General features: G+C 39.6%; 1 protein-coding gene across 1 annotated transcript; it reads right to left on the bottom strand.

Moving 5' to 3' along the window:
• Positions 1-17642: 17642 nt before the first annotated feature.
• Positions 17643-19088, bottom strand: LOC139724465 (galanin receptor 2a-like). Its single transcript, XM_071635602.1, has one exon. It carries the CDS (start codon positions 19041-19043, stop codon positions 17850-17852), a length of 1194 nt encoding a protein of 397 aa, XP_071491703.1. The 5' UTR covers positions 19044-19088; the 3' UTR covers positions 17643-17849.
• Between the last annotated feature and the right edge of the window lie 1800 nt (positions 19089-20888).

The raw sequence follows: 20888 nt of genomic DNA, 5'->3' as shown, positions 1-20888 counted from the left end.
GCATGTCCCGGATATTAAGTGGAATGATGTTTTTCAGTGTCTGCTATTCGTATATCCAAGCATTGGTGCAGATATTCATTACAAACATATTCAATTCAGTTTTTCTGGTTTGTATTTACCGCTTTCCTCGCAATAAAACCTAAAGTTCACGAATACAACCAGATTTAATAGGACCATATCATAAATGACATAAGTTTTGATTTTTAAAGTTCATTTAATGAACTTAACATGGGCTAGTTTTCATGCAAACATTTTCAATTCGTATCAGCTATGAAATATATTGAAAATGATTAATGAATGAATACCGAGATATTCGCATTTCACTGCGCGATTCGGTGTCTTTATTGTGTGCATAATCGACTTATTCCGTCACTGCATGTTACATGAATCAACTGATTAATGATATTGGAAAACGAAAACGAGCCGAAATCACTCTTCTCAAATTTTCGTAACTTAGGAAGTTGCTTGATGTCATTACGACAGGTCGAAATGTCTTTCTAAATTAAAGAAAGGGATAAAAGCACTTGCCGCCTTAAACCCATTATTGTATCGAATATGGCTAGCCAAAGTGAATATGACTGATGAATTACAGTACTTAGTATCGCTTTGTCTTCTGTCTAGAACAACAGTCTTTCGAGATCACGTCAAAAACGTCAGGATAGAAAATATTTGTGATCTCTTTCAATGAGAAAAGTGACAGATATCGACTGAGATTCACCAAACGAGAAATATTCCGTTCCGCGCCGGTCTTTCGTCTTCGGGAATGGGAGCGCGCCCCCTGCGGTGGGCCTAATGAGCGGCACACTGCGGCGCGTTTGTCGGGAAAGCCTCAAATCACCATGCATCAGTGTCGTGCGGGGACACGACAATGTTTGGAGGGGAAAAAAGTTAAATTGCTTCAAATCAAACCGTCTTCCGACAGGTTTGTTGAAGCAAAGAGATCATCGTCTGCTTATGACGGCTTGTTGCCTGTCAAGTCCGCTGACAGACGGTTTGAATCAGCATGGAGTTTAGAGCGGGTCTTTAGCCTGTCGTATTCTATTTAGCGGGAAATTGCCTGCGTGACGCGAGGCAGAATCCTAACGACGGAACACTTGTTTACTCAAGGCTTTAGTTTAGAACTACGATTGATTTGTTGCAAGAATTCTCCCATATATCCATTCTACCAATATTTCTGTCATGGCGGAATTGTATACAAACGAAGTGGCGTCTTGTGCGGCGTTTTTCTTCTGCTCCCTCTAACCGAATACATGACTAGAATATCTTAATTTCCTATTTCTCGTGCTACTAATTTTTACATACATAGAATGTAGAAACTACGGTATCTTATTTCAGCTTTTCACGAGAAACAGAACTTGGTATGCGAAGGTATATTGACGCCAAGGCTACAAATTGTTTCCATGTTTGGTACCCAGATCCCCAATAAACACTGGCGTCGTGTATTTGACGTGTTGTAATTGTTTTGCTCTGTGCTCCTCACTCATTTTGGCGGTGTCTGAGAGAGAGAGAGGAAGACAAAAATTGTCGTCTGCGCGACCTAATGAGTACTGTCTATCCCCCTCACCCCGGATACACATTTGAGCGCGCTAGTCTTGGAAACCCTCGAACTCTCAGCGGTCATTGCGAACATCCCGCTGGGGCGCCCCCTTTGAGAACTCACCGCATAGTCACACGGCGGTGAGCCCTGAAACGCCTTTTCCCTTTTTCCCCCCGACATAACCGGATTTTTATTTCATAAAGATTTCGGGTCTCATTTTCGGCGTCCTTTCATGTTGAATAAAGCTGATATTAATTATTATTCGACGCGTTTCGGCTGCAGTACGTTTTGAATTAGATCTGACCCGCTGTCTCGGCCTTCATGCTTGGCAAGCCGCCACTAACCCAAATCATCTTATTGTGAGAAACGCTTTTATTCGAAGAACAAAACAAGACAAAGAAAAATTTGGAGCGAAGACAAAATGCCGAGAATCACAGAAACGGGAGCAAGAGAAAAGGCCCCCCCCCCCATATCACATGTGGTATTCATGTACAGATTAATAATCAAAAGACACCGCAGATAAAACTAATCTACACCGGTGGATTCCTAACATCTACATAATATTATATGGAATATATCAACCCATCTGTCTACAGTATCCATCTGTCTATCTATCTGTCTATCTATCTATCTATCTATCTATCTATCTATCTGTCTATCTATATATCTATCTGTCTGTCTGTCCGTCTACATGATAAGCATTTGATATCCTCAAAAGTCTGTTGTGTTCAAATGAAATATATGTGGACTCTTATCGAAGCCTTAGGATGCGCTTGTTCATTTTATAACTACTTTTGTGAAAGGACGTAGGTCGGTTTGCAGGGAAGATCTTCATCTGTATTAGCTTCATTCATTCATTCATTCATTCATTCATTCATTCATTCATTCATTCATTCATTCATTCATTCATTCATTCATTCATTCAATTCGGTTTTTATTGCCACTCATCAAAAAGTCCGAAGACTATTCTAACAGAGTGAGCTTAACAGTGTGAGACTAAAAGTGTAACATGGACATAGAATTAATATCAAAAAGTGAAATTCATAACAGCATTACAAAATTATAAAGCATATTAAAACATACAATTAAAAATCACATCACAAACACTAAATTACATTAATAATTGGCACCTATATTAAGGAGACTTGAGGACGTAAAACAAAGCAAAGGAAGGATAAGTTTGTGTGTGTGCGTCTGTTTGTGTGTGTTTGTGTGTGTTTGTGTGTTTGTGTGTGTGCGTGTGTGCGTGAGTGTGTGCGTGTGTGTGCATAAGTTTTTGTTGTTGGTAATATTGATTTCATTGTTAATATGGATTTGATATTGAATGGAACTCAAATAAAGAATATCATAAAACAAAAAAGTGTGTGTGTGCGTGTGTGTATGTGTGTGTGTGTGTGTGTATGTGTGTGTGTGTGTGTGTGTGTGTGTGTGTGTGTGTGTGTGTGTGTGTGTGTGTGTGTGTGTGTGTGTGTGTGTGGAGAGAGAGAGATAGGGAGAGAGAAAAAGGGAAAGGGGTAACTACATCCAGTCTATTTCGACGACGTCAACTACTTCTTTTTACTGCTACAGTGAACAACAACAACAACTATACTTCAACTACAATTACAACTATGAATGAACATGCTGACTTCATGTTTACGAGTGTGAGACTGTAAGTAGAGAAGAAACTTTGTACTTCTACCAATGGTGCATTAAGGCGCTGACATCACTGCGTGGGCCAACGCACTCCGCTTTGAGCATTGCAGCTGCTCGGCCAGTCGGGGATGTACGCTCGCTTCATTTGGACGCCGCAAGGCAAAAAAACTAGCTAGCGCCATCTGTGTGTTAAACGAGAAAATGTTCACTCCATGTTCGTCAAACCGTCCCAATGTGTATTGGGGAAAGATATAAAAAAGAAAGCCCAAAGCAAAACGCTAAAAGCAAATTGTTCATACTGCGAAAGAGTTAAATGTCCTCTGTGTCACTAGAGATTGAAGAGTGCGAAATTTTAACTCTTTCAGGTATCAGTGACTTTGGAGAGTATGAACAATGTACAACTACAAGGTTGTCTGTTCCAATAGCCACGTTCAAAGCAAAGAAAGGGTTAAAATGGCAACGTCCGCTTACAAACGACATCTCTATCAGGTGAAGGAGAAGCTGAATGAATTATAGAGGGATAAAAACTACTCAGGAAATATACCAGAACCTCTCGGTTACATTACTGCATTTTTGCCTCAGACATCTCATCAATACTTAATGCACGTCATCTTGAATGTTCGTCGCTCTTTCTTAGCTCTGTTTCATCTCATTTAGTTATACAAGTCATTTTATTCGGCCAGTTGGAGTCAGCGTTCTGGAAGGCAATACATTTAATCATCATTCGAGCACTGAACTCCTACTTTAATTAGAAGTCATATTTCATTCAATTTTCAAAAAAGGGGTTTTCAATTTCGTCCCGGAAACTCCAGAATGTGCGAACGCTCGTATCAATTTCGTCTTTTGTCGATCAATTTTGAAACACCGTCGTTCAATTTCGTGGTTTGTTACCCGCTGTCGTCAATTGCAATTCAGATTTGTCGATTGCAGAAGTTGAGCACGAGACAGCAATATCAATTTGTCTGTTGGCATTCATTTATATCCAAATTATACATGGTATAATGCTGCAAAATAATTGAATCGTTTACTCATCAAATTCATGACGCTTTAATCATACATAAAAACAAATTTCCTTTCACAGCACTCTGTCACTTATTCACACCTATTCACTCGACAGGCACTAAGGAAACTGTGTTCATACAAACATCAAATAATACGAAAATGTTACTGAAGCATTATATTCACAAATCAAATAAACACATATATACGAACTTATCAACATTCTCAGTGATCAAAAGTATCCGCTATATACATTTTTGACGTGCGAAGCATCGTTAAAGATATGGTAAAATTACTGTTCATAAAGAGCTTACAAATACAATATAACACTTGACGAATATGAATATTTTTTGTTAAGAAAACGACGAATTTAATCCAATAAGCAGCGAAAATGAATGTGAGTGACAATTTACGAATTTAAATGATTAATGTTCAAATTTGAAACGAATATGAACGACAATTAGCTGGGACTTGACAATGTGAAGCTTTCCGGAAGAAGTTGAATTGAAAACTGATGAAATTGAATGAAGAGGTGACGAAAAAGGGAAAATTGGATAGAATCATTAAAACTCTCCGAATGATAATGGGTGTTTTAAGTTACACAAAGTTTCAGATTTTTCTATGATTCAATTCATTTTAATGAATATATTGGATAGAATCATTAAAACTCTTCGAATGATAATGGGTGTTTTATGTTATCCAAAGTTTCAGATTTTTCTATGATTCAAGTCATTTTAATGAATATAATATCATCTTCCTCTCTCTCTCTCTCTTTATCATATATATATATATATATATATATATATATATATATACATACGTACATACATACAAACATACATACATACATATAAAGTATTTTAAAGCGAAAGATGGCTACCCCTCGTGGTTCGCCCCAATTGACTAGCGATAGTCAGCAAATTGTATCTACCAGGCAAGTGGCGCCGTTCGAGAAGGGAGGATGTTGAAATTTAAAAAAAAGAGATCAAAAGAGTGCAATGCAAATATCAACAAATTCGAAACGTGAATATATTGCAATTGGTGTTTAGTTGTGCGTTCACCTAATGGGTACATGAAGTAGATTTCTATAATAATGATAAAAACTATGCAGGCAAATGTAAACGGTAACATAAGATGAAGTGCTTGATTTAAGTGATAAACGAGGTACGTATATATCGTCTCTCTGACATAACTCGGATTTTTCTCCTCAGAATATAAGGTCTAGCAATGCTGTTGGAACGTGAACATGAATGAAAATAGATAGAAGGTTGACATTGATGGTAGCTGTAAGCTGCTTTGGAAAACAGGAGAGGAAAAAGTGAGGGCGTGGGAGGAATCAGACACGGGCTAGAGAGGGCAGCATACAATAAACTGTTATGCCTACTTACGTTTTCTGAGCATTGAACTATTTATAAAACTTATGCTTGCTAGATGCGCACAATCAGTAGGGGTAACTATTGCTCCTGATGGTTATTCTGACGAGATCGATTTCCCGCAGTTTGACCGGCTGCCGTTGCAGCCGATGGAGGGACGAAAGTCACGTGACAACTTAACAGAGATATCGAAAAAAAGGATTGTTTTTTTTTCCCCACCAGACATTGTCAAATAAATCTATTTCCACGTCACTGCTGTGGAATTCTAAATCTAAACGATCACATTGTCACTCAGTCCGTGGATTGATAGTCACAGGAATGGATAGTCAGGTAGATTATTCGATAGATAGACAGACAGAGAGACAGACAGATAGATAGATAGATAGATAGATATATAGATAGATAGATAGATAGATAGATAGATAGATAGATAGATGGATAGATAGATCGATAGATAGATAGACAGATAGATAGATATAGAATATATATATATATATATATATATATATATATATATATATATATATATATGAATATTTGTTATCTAAATGATCAATTGGTTGTTTGTAAAATATTACTCTTTTTTTTCTTGGAAAACTTACTTTCACCATGAATCCTTTGTTATCACTGTTGTATTCGTTTGGATACGTGCATTCTTGAGAAAGAAGTGGAAATAAATTGAATAAGATTTGATAAGGAAATAATCAGGAGTAGAAATGAGTGGCGTAACTAAAAAAGAAAACAAAGAAAAGGGTAGGTAGATAAACTGACAGAGATAGATAGATAGATAGATAGATAGAGGGAGAGAGAGAGAGGGGGAGAGATAGAGAGAGAAAAAAGCGCGAATGTGTGCAATGCGTGCATGATACACACCTTACAGATTTTACAGATGGTTTTTTGTTTGTTTGTTTTTTTAGTATGAGAGTTGATCCTTTTCAAATGACAATGGGACTTTAGTCCAAAAGTATTTAGGTTCGCGTAGGTGATTAGGCTACAGAGATATGGTCAAATTTCGGAGAAGCAATACAATTTTTGATGACTTTCTTAATTTTTGAAATGGTGGGTGGGCAGGCAGTCCACATGAAATGGGACGATATTGACAATCGCAGTGAAATCATCTGACCATCAGGTACAGGACTGAAATATCGGTGGATTCCTTTCCGTAAACTAAACATAACTATATCTCTTTTTCTGTTTGTATGATACCTTTACCTGTAACACACAGTAGTATCAGCTGGGTGATATCTTCCATGTCCAGTCTAAAAATAACTCGATGTCTAAATTACTCACAAGAAAAAGAATTTTCTGAAAGCGACAACACTAGTCCAAAGTCGTAGTTTGTGCTTGACAATGTGTGACATGATTATGTTGTGTGTAGGATATACGCGGTTTCCACCCGCCCTCCAACGAATTAAACGATTTTTTTTTTTTGTACGCGTCATGGCTGATATTTTAGCTTTTATATTCTATTGTTGAATTTCATAGCAATTTCTATAGCAAAATACTACAATTACATACGTACAGTAAGTATGTATTTAAATATATATATATATATATATATATATATATATATATATATATATATATGTATATATATATATATATATATATATATATATGTATATATATATATATATATATATATATATATATATTCTATATAGTGACAAAAAACAGACCTGAGGCGGACGTTGCTCTCTTGTTGTCTCTCGCACACATGTTTATATGTATATATATATATATATATATATATATATATATATATATATGTATATATATATATATATATATATATATATATATATAATATATGTGTGTGCGTGCGTATGTGTGTGTGTGTGTGTGTGTGTGTGTGTGCAATGCACACGCACTCAAACACACACACACACACACAGATATACATAATATATCATAAATATCCATGTAAATATTGTTACAGGTTCTTTTCTTTTCCATCCCGCTCAGTTTTATCAATTGATTTCTTTCGCTTCAACTTTTCAGACACTTTTATCTAAAGATTAAAGATTGGGTATATACTGTTGTTGTTTTTTTGTAGTCCTGAACGACTTTAACTGTCAGAAGAATAATGTAAGCATTGTGTACATGTCTTTTGGTTTGCTTTGTCTTCGTTTCACGCAAACAATCAAAAGAACAAGACGCAAGCAACAAGTGAACACATTTCTTTCATATCTTTTAATGGATCATGACGAACATTTTATCACATCTGATAGCATTCGTTTACACACAAAACCATGACTGACATATTCCAGTTTTCTCTTGTTTCAAAGTACATCGCACTTAAGTAACATATTTCCATTTTCAACCCAATCTTCCCAGTATCTTTGCATACTTTTAATCAAGCGCAATTGCATAATCTTAATCGAAAATTTGATGAACGAACCAAGCGCAAATTGTTATTCTACAAATTAATGGAAGACCCACCGGTTTGACATTTTTGTTCAACGCAGCACAGTAAGTTTGGTTTATAATTTTATTTCTGATAGAGCTACACAGCAGACACAAATAAACCAACAATGACAATGGCGAACGCGTCTTGGTTGAAAATATGGCGCGAAAATGCAAAGAACATACATTTGCAAAGTTGAAGGTTAGTCCAAAAAGAAAGAGTCAAATATGACAAGCACATAAACACTGAAAATTTGTTCAAAATCGGATTAAAAGTAAGCAAGTGATGACATTTCAAAGATTCGCTAATTTTTACAAATCAGCTCTTACACAGTTGATATTGGTACATGTATGTAAGTTAATGAGCGAGCTGATGATGCCACTAAATCACATATTTCCCACAGATCGTTGTGACGAAAATTCAACTTTTCTGCTATAGAATTGTAAAATATATATTGCTATTCTTGACAGACCGTTTTCCAAAATGATCAGTCAGATATATCAGGATTTTAGACGGGGACATGATTGCATTTCAAACACTGGAAGTTTCTAAACTTTCTGTACAAACTGTACAAAGCAAGTTGTGAGGGAATGACACTATCAATTCATCATTTTCATACTCATAATGACTGTTCAAGAACTGTTTCGTGAAAATTAGGTTAACATAACAATTTCACAACTTCCTTAATTTTGATCTGATTTTGATCAAATTGCCGTTTTTGTGCTTAGAAATTTTCACTCTTTCTTTTCAGACTAACTTTCAAATGGCCCGGAATTTCCCTAGAGCTAACTTGTGGCTAATTTGACATCTTAATCTCCAAGCTTTGATAGATAATGTCCCCTATAGCCTCTCAATTTTTCATCTGTTCGCATTTTACATCTAACCTGACATATCTCCTCAGTGTGACCAAGGAGGTATGAGAGAACCTCCTTGGTGTGACAAAGGTACTTCTGTTATGGTAGAGCTGTGACTCCGTAAGCTTTAACGACGACCTAATGCCGACGTTCAGAATCTTTCAATGAACACAGCTTGTCATTTTGAATACTGGCCAGTCTGTTCTCGTCAGTATGATCGATAAAACACCCTCTATGACACAGCGTAACTACAACGTTGAGACACAGTTGTGGGGTGATAATGTTACATGAACAATAAATGTGCAAATTGTCTTGTCAGGGAAATAAAATTTTGTCAGCAGCATTGTGGATTAAATGAAAAAAGGCATGAGTTGTAGGCTCGTTAATCATTTAACGAACGCTCCCCCCCCCCCCCCCCAAAAAAAAAAGAAACAAAACATCTCAATCACCGTACATTTAAACAATGCTTATCTCGGGTTCAGAATGCTCTTTCGGAAAGTATGACATTCAGAATTATCCCATAAAATTGGCCTCCCTTGCAGCGTGTTGGTTCATGTACACCATCTCTGGGTTAGACAGCTTGCTATTTCACAGGTTGAGTGACAGCCTACGGGTGTATGGAGTACTTAGTATAGCATTGTGATTTATCGCAAATCAAAGGGCGTACCTTAATAACAATATCAATGATAATATTACAATATCAAGTCGGGAAATCTAATGGTAGAGCACGAAAACACAGAGGCAAACAAGCCATATCTATCGATCCATTAATCGCATGAGGAATACTATTCTACTGCAAATATGGACAATGATATATATACCCTAAAGGTTTAGTCGTGACGTCTAACTCTTTGTGTGCGACTACGGATGTGAACCTGCACTGAAAAGCTTAGTTTGACCATCACTCAGAATGAGTCTATGTGGGTTGGTCACTTCATTTGTAGGTGACTCGGTAGAGCCTTTTCAGATGGCTTGAAATGTCATTTATTGACCTTTGCCATTTTGGGACGTTCTTCCACTCTCTTGCCAGATCAGAAAAGACGAGATTGAAATGGTATTCGACTATGGAATGCAGATGGAGCTGGCCCACTGATTATTATCTAGTAATCACCAGCGTCACATGAGTGCGTGATGACAGTGCCCCTTCCAATCTGATACCGTGTTTTAACAGACCTTATCCCGACAACGTCAGGACAACGTCCGGACAACGTCCGGAGAACCAAATTTCTCGCCTCGGGCAACGAAACCGCAGGAGACAGCTAGGGGTCCCGTCTTAACTGACACACACCGAAAACCTTCTTCGAGTACGTTTCCACAACGATCTACCCGTTCATGCGAGAAGGGGAGAGGTTACAATCCATGCACGTGATCGGCGCGCGGTGTGTCATTCTGCCTGGACTTTTTCCGGATGTTGAATGTCTTAGTGAATGTTACCGCGAGAGCGTCTTAAAAGAAGAATGGTCAGGACATTGTCGCGGTAATATCAGGGTAATGTCGGGGTAATTACTCTAGCTGGCAAGGGTATGATTTGGCAAAAGTTATACGAGACAACGTCCGAGCAACATCTTTCTCTTAGCATCTTAACGGGCAGAAAAAAAAGAGATTGTCCGGACATTATCGCGGTAACTCTGATTCGAAAGGCTCTGTTAAAACGGGGCTTTAGGGGGTAAAACGAATGCCCAAGTCCGACATTAAAAAATAGGAGGAATTTATGAAGCAATATAAAAAAATAGCATTTCACGTCGAACGAGGTACATTGGAAAAAACCTCGCTTTTTATGTGTGATTTACTACTGGAAAGATTATCTCCTGTTTATTCTAAATGACCCATCAAGAATATCCATATTTTCAAAACGACGGAAAAAAGTTAAAATGTCTCCTGTGCATTATACGTCTGATGACTTTAAAGGGCACCCTAAGTAAACAGAGTGAAAGGTTCAAAACTGATTTCATATCAAATAATGGTTTATCGTTGTTTGCCAGCAGCGATGGCTGCTATCTCTTTGATGTATGAAGCTGATATTCCATACTTTAAGACAATTTGAATGCATACGTCATGAATCATCCGCTGCCAGGACCTTCATGTCTTAGAGTAAAACGTCTAAGGTGGATTTGTGTGCACTTAAGGGTAACGGATGTGTTCCATTAACCAGGCAATTTCAGTCGGCAAGGTCCGTTTTCATTGTTTGTTGGACGGATCGGACGCTAGTGGTATGGACAGGCAATGATATTGATTTTCATCATACTTTTCTCCTACAATAGGCAATGGTATGATGTGTAACAAAAATACATTTCATGATTTCATTAGCAGGGGATGGGGGCAGGGTCCGTTATGATTTTTGTTGTCAAGTTCCATAGAAGTTCTGTTGTCGTTATTACAGTTGTCACTATGATTATGCTTAAACAATTATGACAATTATTTTTTATTAATATTTTATTTGGTATTTTTCTTACCATTACAAAGTAGTAGCAGTAGTACGTAGTAGCAGCAGCAGTAGTGATTGTAGTAGTTGTGGGGTAGCAGTAGTAGCAGCTGCAATTATGATATTGATGGTGGTAATAGTTGTTGGAGTTGTTCTTGTACATGTAGTTGTGTTAGTGTTGAAGCAAAAGTCTTAAAAGCACTGACGGTAAAGAGAAGTAGTAAAGTAATATCATCAGTCATCAGCGGTAGTCTTTGCCGTATTAGAACCAACGAAATGAGAAGTAATGGAAGTTATATTGGTATTAGGAGTAGTAGCAATTGTAGGGGTTGTGATGGTAAATTAGGAGAAAACCAGTAGTGTAGATTGACTGGCGATCCATCGACACCCGTTTGTTTCACTGGTAGAAGTTATTACCTTGACTAGTAGTGCTGGAAGTACTTGTAGGGGATACACTTGGAGTAAAAGTTTACCAAGTAACGGTAAAACTAGTACCGATAGTAGAGGTCGCAGTCGTGTAGTTATCATTGCGCATTCAACAGTTGCTGCAACAGTGTTGTTAGTGATAGTACCGGTGATAGCCATGTTGGCTGAAGAAGTAGAATGGTTGGAAGAGTGGTAGCATCATCCTGAGTTTTCAGGTGAGACTTGTAAGAGTAGTCGTAGCTGGAGTAGCAGACACATCGTATGGTGATGAAGACATTTAATGTGAGATGGTAAGAGTATAAGGTGGATGTAAGCTGTATAGTCATCGATGGTACCATCTCTCATAGTGCTTGTTGCAGAAATAGCAGCAAAAGTGAAAGTAATACTAGTAGGTAACAGACTAACGTAGTTGTTGTGGTAGAAGTAGTAGTAGAAGTAGCAGTAGTAGTAGCAGTAGCAGTAGCAGTAGAATAGTCGTGATTGTAGTAGTAGTGGAAGTAATAGAAGTACACTGTAGTAGTAATAGTAGTAGTAGTGATAGTAGTAGTAGTAGTAGTAGTAGTAGTAGTAGTAAAGCAGCAGCATTAGCAGTATTAGTGATAATATTAGCAGCAGTGGTAATAGTAGTTGTAGCAGTAGGGGTGGTGGTGGTGGTGGTGATGCAAGTAAAACAGCACCAACATTAGTATTCGCTGAAATAGTGAAAAGTACCATTTGCAGCAGTCGCTACAACAGCAGTAATAGATCACTTATGTCAGATGTCGCTGTTGCCAATGTATAGTAATCGTTGTTATACCTTAATATGGTCATTGGGGTCATTTACATTATGATCATTTTCTAGTACTACCTAAAGTCAGCAAAAGTTGCGGGTTCAAATAAAAAATGGCAGTGGTATTAGTGCTACTATTAATATCATTATAATGGTGTTTGTTAGTGATAGTGGTCGTAATACGCGTTGTAGTAGTCAATGGTAGTGGTAGTGCATGTAGTAGTTGCAGAAGTATGAGTTTGAGTAGTAGTAGTAGTATAGTAGTAGTAGTATGAATGGTAATAGTAGTAGTAGTAGTAATTAGTAGAGTAGTAGCAATAGTAGTTAGTGTTCTTGTAGGAGAAGTGGTAGTAGTTTTTGTCGTGGTAATAGTAGAAGTAATAGTTGTAGTAGTTGTTGTTGGAATAGTAGTAGTAGTAGCAGCAGTAGCAATAGTAGTCATAGTAGTAGTAGTTTCGTAGTACAAGTAGCAGCAGGAGTGGTACAGTATAGGGAAGACAGTAGCCACTGCATGTGTTGATTTGATTGGAGTAGCTACGGTAATCTTTGCAGAAAGGGCTCAGATGCTTACTAAACAATTTCCGCTGCTTAACTGGTCAAAGTTGCTTTGCTAGTAGCGGCCTTCATGCCCATTGAATCAACGAGAGTGAACCAACGATATGATTTAAATATAAAATCAATTTTTGAAAAAAAAGTTGCCCCATGTACAGCTAGTGTGGTTCCTTTTCCAGTAGAAAACGAGTAATCATCTTCGGACGAAACAGAACATTCTCTGTCAACACATTTGTAATCAGAGCAGAAATAAAGCAATTTCTGTATTACCCAAGATGGTCATATGATTACAATGGTGACGATGAGACTGATAGAAAGTTTGACGTCAATGACCACGACGACCAGGATGATATCTGTCTTTCCGATCACCCATTGGTCACAGAGATTATACGATGCCTTATATGGTCAGAACGCTTTGACTCCATGCACCTCGTGTCGCTAAACTGCGTTCGTCTAGCAAAATTCACTCTGTCAACTTTTGCATTCCTTTCGCGAATTTTCATTTCGAGGGGCAAAACGGGAGATTTCCGTGTGTGTGAGGGCAGAAATATTATATTTATCAATTTTTTCTTCACACTTGACATTTCCAGTGCCCAATTCGAATGGCATGCGCCACGTAAGTACAATATGTCTTCTCTTGCCGACTTGGTCAAACATTGAAATTGTCGTCGGTGAAGGGCAGATGGCGCAAACAAGCCTGCTTGATTTGTCGTCTGTTTAAAGTCCTCCTCAGGGCATCTTAAATGTAGGAGACGAAATCCTCCCGACGGCTCGTGGACGTCGACTGTGTGATTAAATCTAGAGTGTGACTGAGACTTGAGAGGTGGGGCTGGGAATTTGAAGGATTATAGTTGATGTTGTTGTTGGGTTTTTTTTTCCCGGGGGGGGGGGGGGGGGGCTATTATCATTACTATTTGCAGCATTTTTTAAATATTTTTCTCTAATAACTCAGCTGAAAAGAGCATATTTCCGAATGAACGCTGTCCTTTATACGAACATACATGAGAGTTGAAACAAGGTATCCTGAAATCACAAAATAGTAAAAGGCTATGACTTGAGAGTAACAAGAGACGTTTTCTTTCTCTATAATTATCATCTATCAACATAATATTATTTGAAATAAAACATTTCAATCTTATTAGCAGTGCGTATGTTGTGTGTGTGTTTGTGTGTGTTGGGTGGTGGGTTTGAGGTTGGGATAGTCAGCCTTATCAGACGTGTGATCCTCTCCCTTCCTCTGTTTGATGAATCTTGCTCCCTCTAACGAAGATAGTGGTGTTGATCTATCGAGTGTGACAGCCAGTCCGAACATTGGTCATCCCAATAGCTCACTTGCGTTTGCGTTTTAGGGCATCATTGTGAAACACGCAATTTCTAAAGATCAAATACGGCAGTCGAAAAAAAGAGAGACGTGTAGTATAGGGTACATGAATTAGCCTTCCTGAAACAACAACAACAAACAAGCATCAAATCAAACAAAAAGCAATTCAATGTCGTCGACTTCGACAAAATAAAACAAAAACAAGAAAACGAGAGGCATTATATAACAGAAGTGCGCCACCAACGATGACGGTGGTTTCACATTACGCCCCGATCGCTGGCTATTTACAGTGTTGCTGTTGGTGATTAAGCCGGCATAGCTTCTAAGAATATCACAACTGAAGTATGATTTAAACCTTAATGAAGAGCGAGGCTACACTCTCAATTCAATTATTAACCGAAAATTATTATGAGTAACTTCATGACCCAATCCCATTCGAATGGGGTTGCATGATAAACGCAAAATGTTATATCGCGGTATGTCAATTATATCATTACAACGTTAACTTTATCAATATTTGTATGGTTATTCCTTTAAATTTTCCCCAGATAACAATCTATTTGCTGATGCAAAATCTATCAAACTATAGCAGTATCATATGAAGAATAAATGAGTGACGAAACCGAAAAGAAAAAAAAAAACACCCTGATTTTAAGCTGTTAGTGTGAGTGTGGTGGTGATCTATCACTTGGTCTACTCCCACTTCGTCTAATAGCCATTTAGTCTCAACCCACATGGTCTAATCCCGTTTCGTCCACACCCAGTTCGTCTAATGACCATTTAGTCCAATGGCCACTTAGCCTCGTTACCAGTTGGTCTACTTCCAGATGGGATATGCCCACTTCGTGTGATACCCACAGTTTATTAGACAAAATGGGAAAAAGTCCAAGGAGACCAAACTGCAATTACTGAGATCATCTGGTCATTAGACGAAACGATAAGTTGCCAAAATGGGCATTAGACCAAGTGAGAAGTAGACCAAACGGGCATTAGACGAAATTGATGGTAGACCAAGTGAGTTTAGCCGTAGTGGTGTTGGACGAACTGAGAAGTGGCAATAAACCAAGTGGCAATAAACCAGTGTGGTTTTAAGTGTAAATGTGAGTGTGAGTGTGAGTGTGAATGTTATTGTGAGTGTGATTGTGAGTGTGAATGTGAGTGTGAGTGTGGGTGTGATTGTGAGTGTGAGTGTAGAAAGTGTGAATGCGAGTGTAAGTGTGAGTGTGAATGTGACTGTAAGTGTGAGTGTGAGTGTGAATGTGAGTGTAAGTGTGATTGTGAGTGTGATTGTGAGTGTGAGTATGAACTGTGTGTGTGATTGAGTGTAGGTGTGGGTATGAGTGGGCCTATACCTGTTTAAAGGCAGCCGATCGCCATCCCTAATGGTACGTAAACTCCGAACGACCGAAGTTTGTGCATGCAATTGCGCAATGCTACCACTGAGACAAGTGTGTGTGTGTGCGTGTGTGTGTACGCATCATACACAAACATTGTCACCGCGAGCTGCGGTGATTGGAGGAGAGAGGCCAGAAGACGCTGCGGCGTGTGTGTGTGTGTGTGTGTGTGTGTGTGCGTGTGTGTGTACGCGTCATACACAAATATTGTCACCGCGAGCTGCGGTGATTGGAGGAGAGAGGCCAGAAGACGCGTGGCTCTTTCGGCCTCTCTTCATGTGCATGCGCACTGAGAGTGTGCGTCCATTCGGAAGCTCTCGTGGCTCGCTGGGACAGCCATTTTGGGTTAGGAGATAAGCACAGGGAGCTCTCTTGTAGCCTATCGTATTTTCGCTGACCCATTGAGCCAGCGCTATTCTCATTCGGGGGTCACTACATTTGATACAGAATGGGGGAGGCAGCGTGTTGCGTTCGTCTCCGTGCCGCACAAACCACTCGCCACGACTGAGTGTCTTTAAAGTTGTGATCTGTCAGATCTGGTACTTTGGTACCACAGCCACAAGTTAAGGAGGGGCAGGCCACTGTCTAATTTAGCAGCCATTTTGTCAATGCAAATTAGATGGTTAAGATAAATGAACTTCGCTTGGGAACTGGACCTTTAGGATTCACCATACTTAAATATGGCCAAGCTTTTGTCAACAGATGCCGCTAGACTTTCTGGACAGCTTTTGAGTTTTCTTTCTAGAATCCTTGCGGGCCTTTGGTGGCAGACAGGTACGTTAACACAAGACATCACATCTGTGATATGGAGCTAATCTGTGTGTCTTTCAGGTACTGGTGACTCGAGCCCTTTTTACACTTGTGTTTCTTAGCCCCGTACTTTCTCTGACCCAGGACTATCGTTAGTCCCGTACCATTTTTTTTCAGCTTTTTACACTCGCCAATAAGTCCCGTACTAAGCTCTTGTCCGGGGCTAAGAAGAAAATTGACCTTTTTTACACTCGTATTTCTTAGTCCGGTATTTTCCAAACCACATGCATATTCATGATTACGCTGTGCACTGTACACGTACACGCACGCACCGGCAGCACTTGATTATCTCGTTTCTGATTGGTCAGTGGGGGTCGGACTTTGTCTCCGTCGCTTAGCCCCGGATCATTTTTCCGTTCTGTTTACACTCGTTTGCTTGGCACCGCAATTGCGGTGCTAACCCTGCTATTTTGCAGGGCCAGATAGTACGGGACTATCGGTGGGGCTAGCCCACTTTGGCAAAAACGAGTGTAAACAGAAAGTGGGCTAAGGAAAGTCCGGTACCAACGGTGGGGCTAAGCCCCCCCCCCCCCCCCCCCCTTAGCCCCACCGTTGGTACGGGACTAAGCAAAAATTTGCAAGTGTAAAAAGCCCTTCGGATGCAATCAGAAACCCCTCTAGCTATAATGAAGACGCGACCTGAGTAATTTATAAACCTTGCCAGACCCAAATATGGAACATAAAAATAAACAAACAAAAAGAATTAATAAAGATCACCCCGTGTGTACGCTGACATTTCTCACTGTACGACATGGCACGATCAACAGACTGTACGGCACTTGATACTCAACACCCATGCTCTTAATGCAGCAACACGTAATACCTGCGGAGTGCTTACGATTTCCTAAATTCAAGCACTCAAAAGCATGATATTACAATTGTTAATCAATTTGAAAGTAATTAATCTTAAAGTTTACGAAGGATTCAACCAGGATTTAATTGTATTCCTTCCCAAAGTTTCAGTATACCTAGGTAATTTCATTTCTAGTTTTCTTAGCAATCATTAGCATTCATACCTCAACTCAAGGTATAAAGCACCGAAAGATGATATTTTCATACAAATCATGAAAATGCAAACATATCTCTTCTTGGAATGACCCGAACACATGATGAAGACACGTTCTGATGCACAAACCCACGTGATCCAGACGTAAAAAAGAAATACAAGCAAATTAGATGAAAAAGTAGAAATTAAAACTCATAAATATGGCCAGCAATTCTCCATGATTTATAAAATATCAATATACTCTTTTCAGAAAATAAAAAATCATATCTAGGACCTCTGTATTATTTCAGGCCTATGAGAAATGCAGATAAAGCAGTAAATGTCCAAGAGTCAGATTGCCTATGTCAAACACGACTTTCGACCACCGTTCCATTGCCGAGTTCGTTAACGACCTCATCAGTTCGATCATGGATCCACTCAGAGGTGTTGAATACCTGCTGGACTCGAGCCGCTTTGCGGAAGAGCACCTTAATGGCGTGCCGAAACTCCGGGTTCCTGGCCGTGTAGATGAACGGGTTGGCACATGAGTTCACATAGGCAAGGAGAAGGAACGCCATGTAGAGAGGACTATGTAAGAAGTTGTCATCAAATACACCGATGCTGTAAAAGAGATAACACAACTGATCCGGAGTCCAGCAAATAATAAAAGTCATCACGACAACGAACAACATTTGGAGTACTCGCTCCCGTGCTTGTAGCAGGTTAAGAGTCAAGCAGGACGAGTCCATTCGACTGTTTTTCAGAGCGCGGGCTTCTCTATGAAGCTCTCGTATCGTCCTCACGTGAGCAAAGAGCATCACTCCAATTGGGATGACGTACTCGAACACGAACAGGACAATGCCTTGGAACATCTTACCAAGCTGATTCGGAAATTCTACAACACACTCACACGATTCTGGATGTACTGAATTGACGACGAAACTACCAATATTAAAGACGAAAGCGAGTAGCCAGATCGGGATAAAGACATATTTGATTCGTGAAGGCGTGATCTTTGCACGATACACAAATGGATAAACTATGGCAAAGAACCGTTCAAGCGATATCATACAGAGCGTGTACATAGACGCAATGAAAGGAATCCACACGAACACATTGGAGAACACGAGCTTACAGTACATGTGGCCGACCCAGTTGTGAGATAATCTAGCTGCGGTTGGTATCGGCGTCAGGAATATCGAGCACAAGAGATCGGCGACGGCTAATCCAGCGATCAAACGATCCGTTCCGCGAACGTTCTGCGACTTGTAGTGAATAAGAATGACCAAAGAGTTTCCCATGATTCCAGCAAGGGTCAAGCTAAGGCGAAGAATGATGAACCAATTCCATTCTATAGCTTTCCAGGTCCAGGCGTCATAAAAACCTGGGCACGAGGCATTAGTGTCTGGCCTGTCAGTCACTCCAGTACTATTTCCTTGTACGTACGTCACCATGCCTTCTCCTTCAGTGTAGCGTGGGGGCGTCTGTGAGCCCACCATGTGGTATGTTGAATTCACGCTCAACAGTTGAAATACTGCTTCGTGCTGCTTTAGCGCCATTGCGCCCTAAAATCTATCCTTTACCAACAACGTCTCACGTCAAACAATCCAAGCTTTATATTTTAATATCCCCTTAAATATGGAGAGGACAAGTGAAACAGTGACTCTCTCTGCAATAGATTTTAATTACTTAAAATCCTTGACATCGCTTAAGACAAACACTCGTATCAATTCTGGATCATCATCTATCTTATATCAGTACTGTATGTTCAGTATTGATAACTGTCAGGACTATAGACGACACTAAATGCGAGAAAATATCTTTTCCTCTGTAAAGTGTTATTACGGGTGACCTTTTGTATTCTGAGCATTTTTTGGGCAACATTTGTCGAGGATTTACGTGTTTCAAACAAAGCTGCGATAGAAAATCATGTGCTAAGCTTCCAAATAAGATTGAAAAGACGACCAATAACAAAACCGCTGATAACACAGCTCGAGCTTTCTCTCTCAATAAAAGCTGATGTAGCACACAAACACGAGGTCGAAAAGGGAAATTTCCACGGCGATGATAAATTTGGGCACACGCGAGGAAGAAAACAAACGACAAGGCATTTTGCTCCGAGATTTTTGCTTCAGATTTCTGCGCGTGAATACATGATGACTGCCTTGATTAACACGACCAGCTTGCTTCATGCGAGATCGATCCAGATTGATTGAATTATATCAGCGTGAAATCGCGAATGCCCGTGATGTTGCCGATCTTACGCGCTTGGGTTCGGCAAACTGATGAATTTCCCCAGAAGGCCGAGGATGGGCGGAGAGTAAACAGCGATATGCGACGAATCAAACTGCACTCCTATCCTCGTTCGATCGTTCACGTCGCCTTTATTTGATTGTAACCATCTGTTAAACACGATTATCGCAACGCTTGTCACTCCATGTGAGAGTGGGAATAGAGAACTGCCTCAAACCACTAAATAGTAGGGAATAGTGGTCGAATTGTGTTGATTGAATTTGCGCAGGGCGAGGTAGCATACAGCGAGGGAATTCCCTGTCACCACTGGCTCTATGAATGCAGCCAATCACTTAATGTGGCATCCAACGTCGTTCATTGATCTTCAAAATCACTGCCGCTGCTATTATTAACGCATACCCAGCAGCTGCCGGACCAGACCAAAACAATTCCCAAAATTCCATGGGGAAGACAAGTAGTAAATTAGTCCACACGTTGAAAGATGCATGGTCTGACCCAGGGAATTAGAAGTATTCATGGAATCAAGAAGTCATTCTTGCTGCAAGATTAAAGCCAACATAACTGAGGTGATTCAACTAGAAGCAAGAGATAAAGTGTGTCTTGCACGTGTTTTCTTTGCGAACATCAACTGTTTTTTTTTTCCTTCAGATTTTCAGAATGAAGAAACATTTCTGATAAATTGCCGTCTCTCTTTCATCCCGGAAGTCACCACTTAGATGAAAATAAAGAATGTTGGAGTAGATCCGGCTTATCTTCCATATGATATGATCTGCGGGGAAGACGAACGAGGCAGATCAAATGTTTACCGATCTTTCATTCACCCTCAGGAAGGCCCATCTCTGGAGATGGCAAAACACGTCCAGTCAGGAATGTCAAGCTCTCGAAATTTTCTCCAGTGTTTGCATTCTCCCCCGTCTGGCGACTTGCGAGTCTTCTCTTTAGACTTCTTGCTCCCCTACGATGTCTGCTTTATACCGTCTCAGTGATCTGCAGAAAGCAAGAGAGGGGGAGAGATTGGTAAAAGATGGTGAATGAATCGTTCATGTCACAATCAATGGAAATAGGTAGATTCTACTCTCGAGGCCTTTCCTAAGCAATTTTGCCATACTTCTTTTACCTGCCACATCTTCGGGCTGTTTGACGTAATTAAG

This window comes from Diadema antillarum, unplaced genomic scaffold (assembly GCF_040938485.1).
Source record: "Diadema antillarum isolate AM-2024a unplaced genomic scaffold, OU_Dant_1.0 scf00000215, whole genome shotgun sequence".
NCBI lineage: Eukaryota > Metazoa > Echinodermata > Echinoidea > Diadematoida > Diadematidae > Diadema > Diadema antillarum.
Note: the sequence above shows the minus strand (reverse complement) of the source record. Positions and strands in the feature narration are given on the sequence as shown.

Coding starts and splice junctions, on each gene's coding strand:
- LOC139724465 (XM_071635602.1), bottom strand. CDS start 19,043: ATGGCGCTAAAGCAGCACGAAGCAGTATTTCAACTGTTGAGCGTGAAT.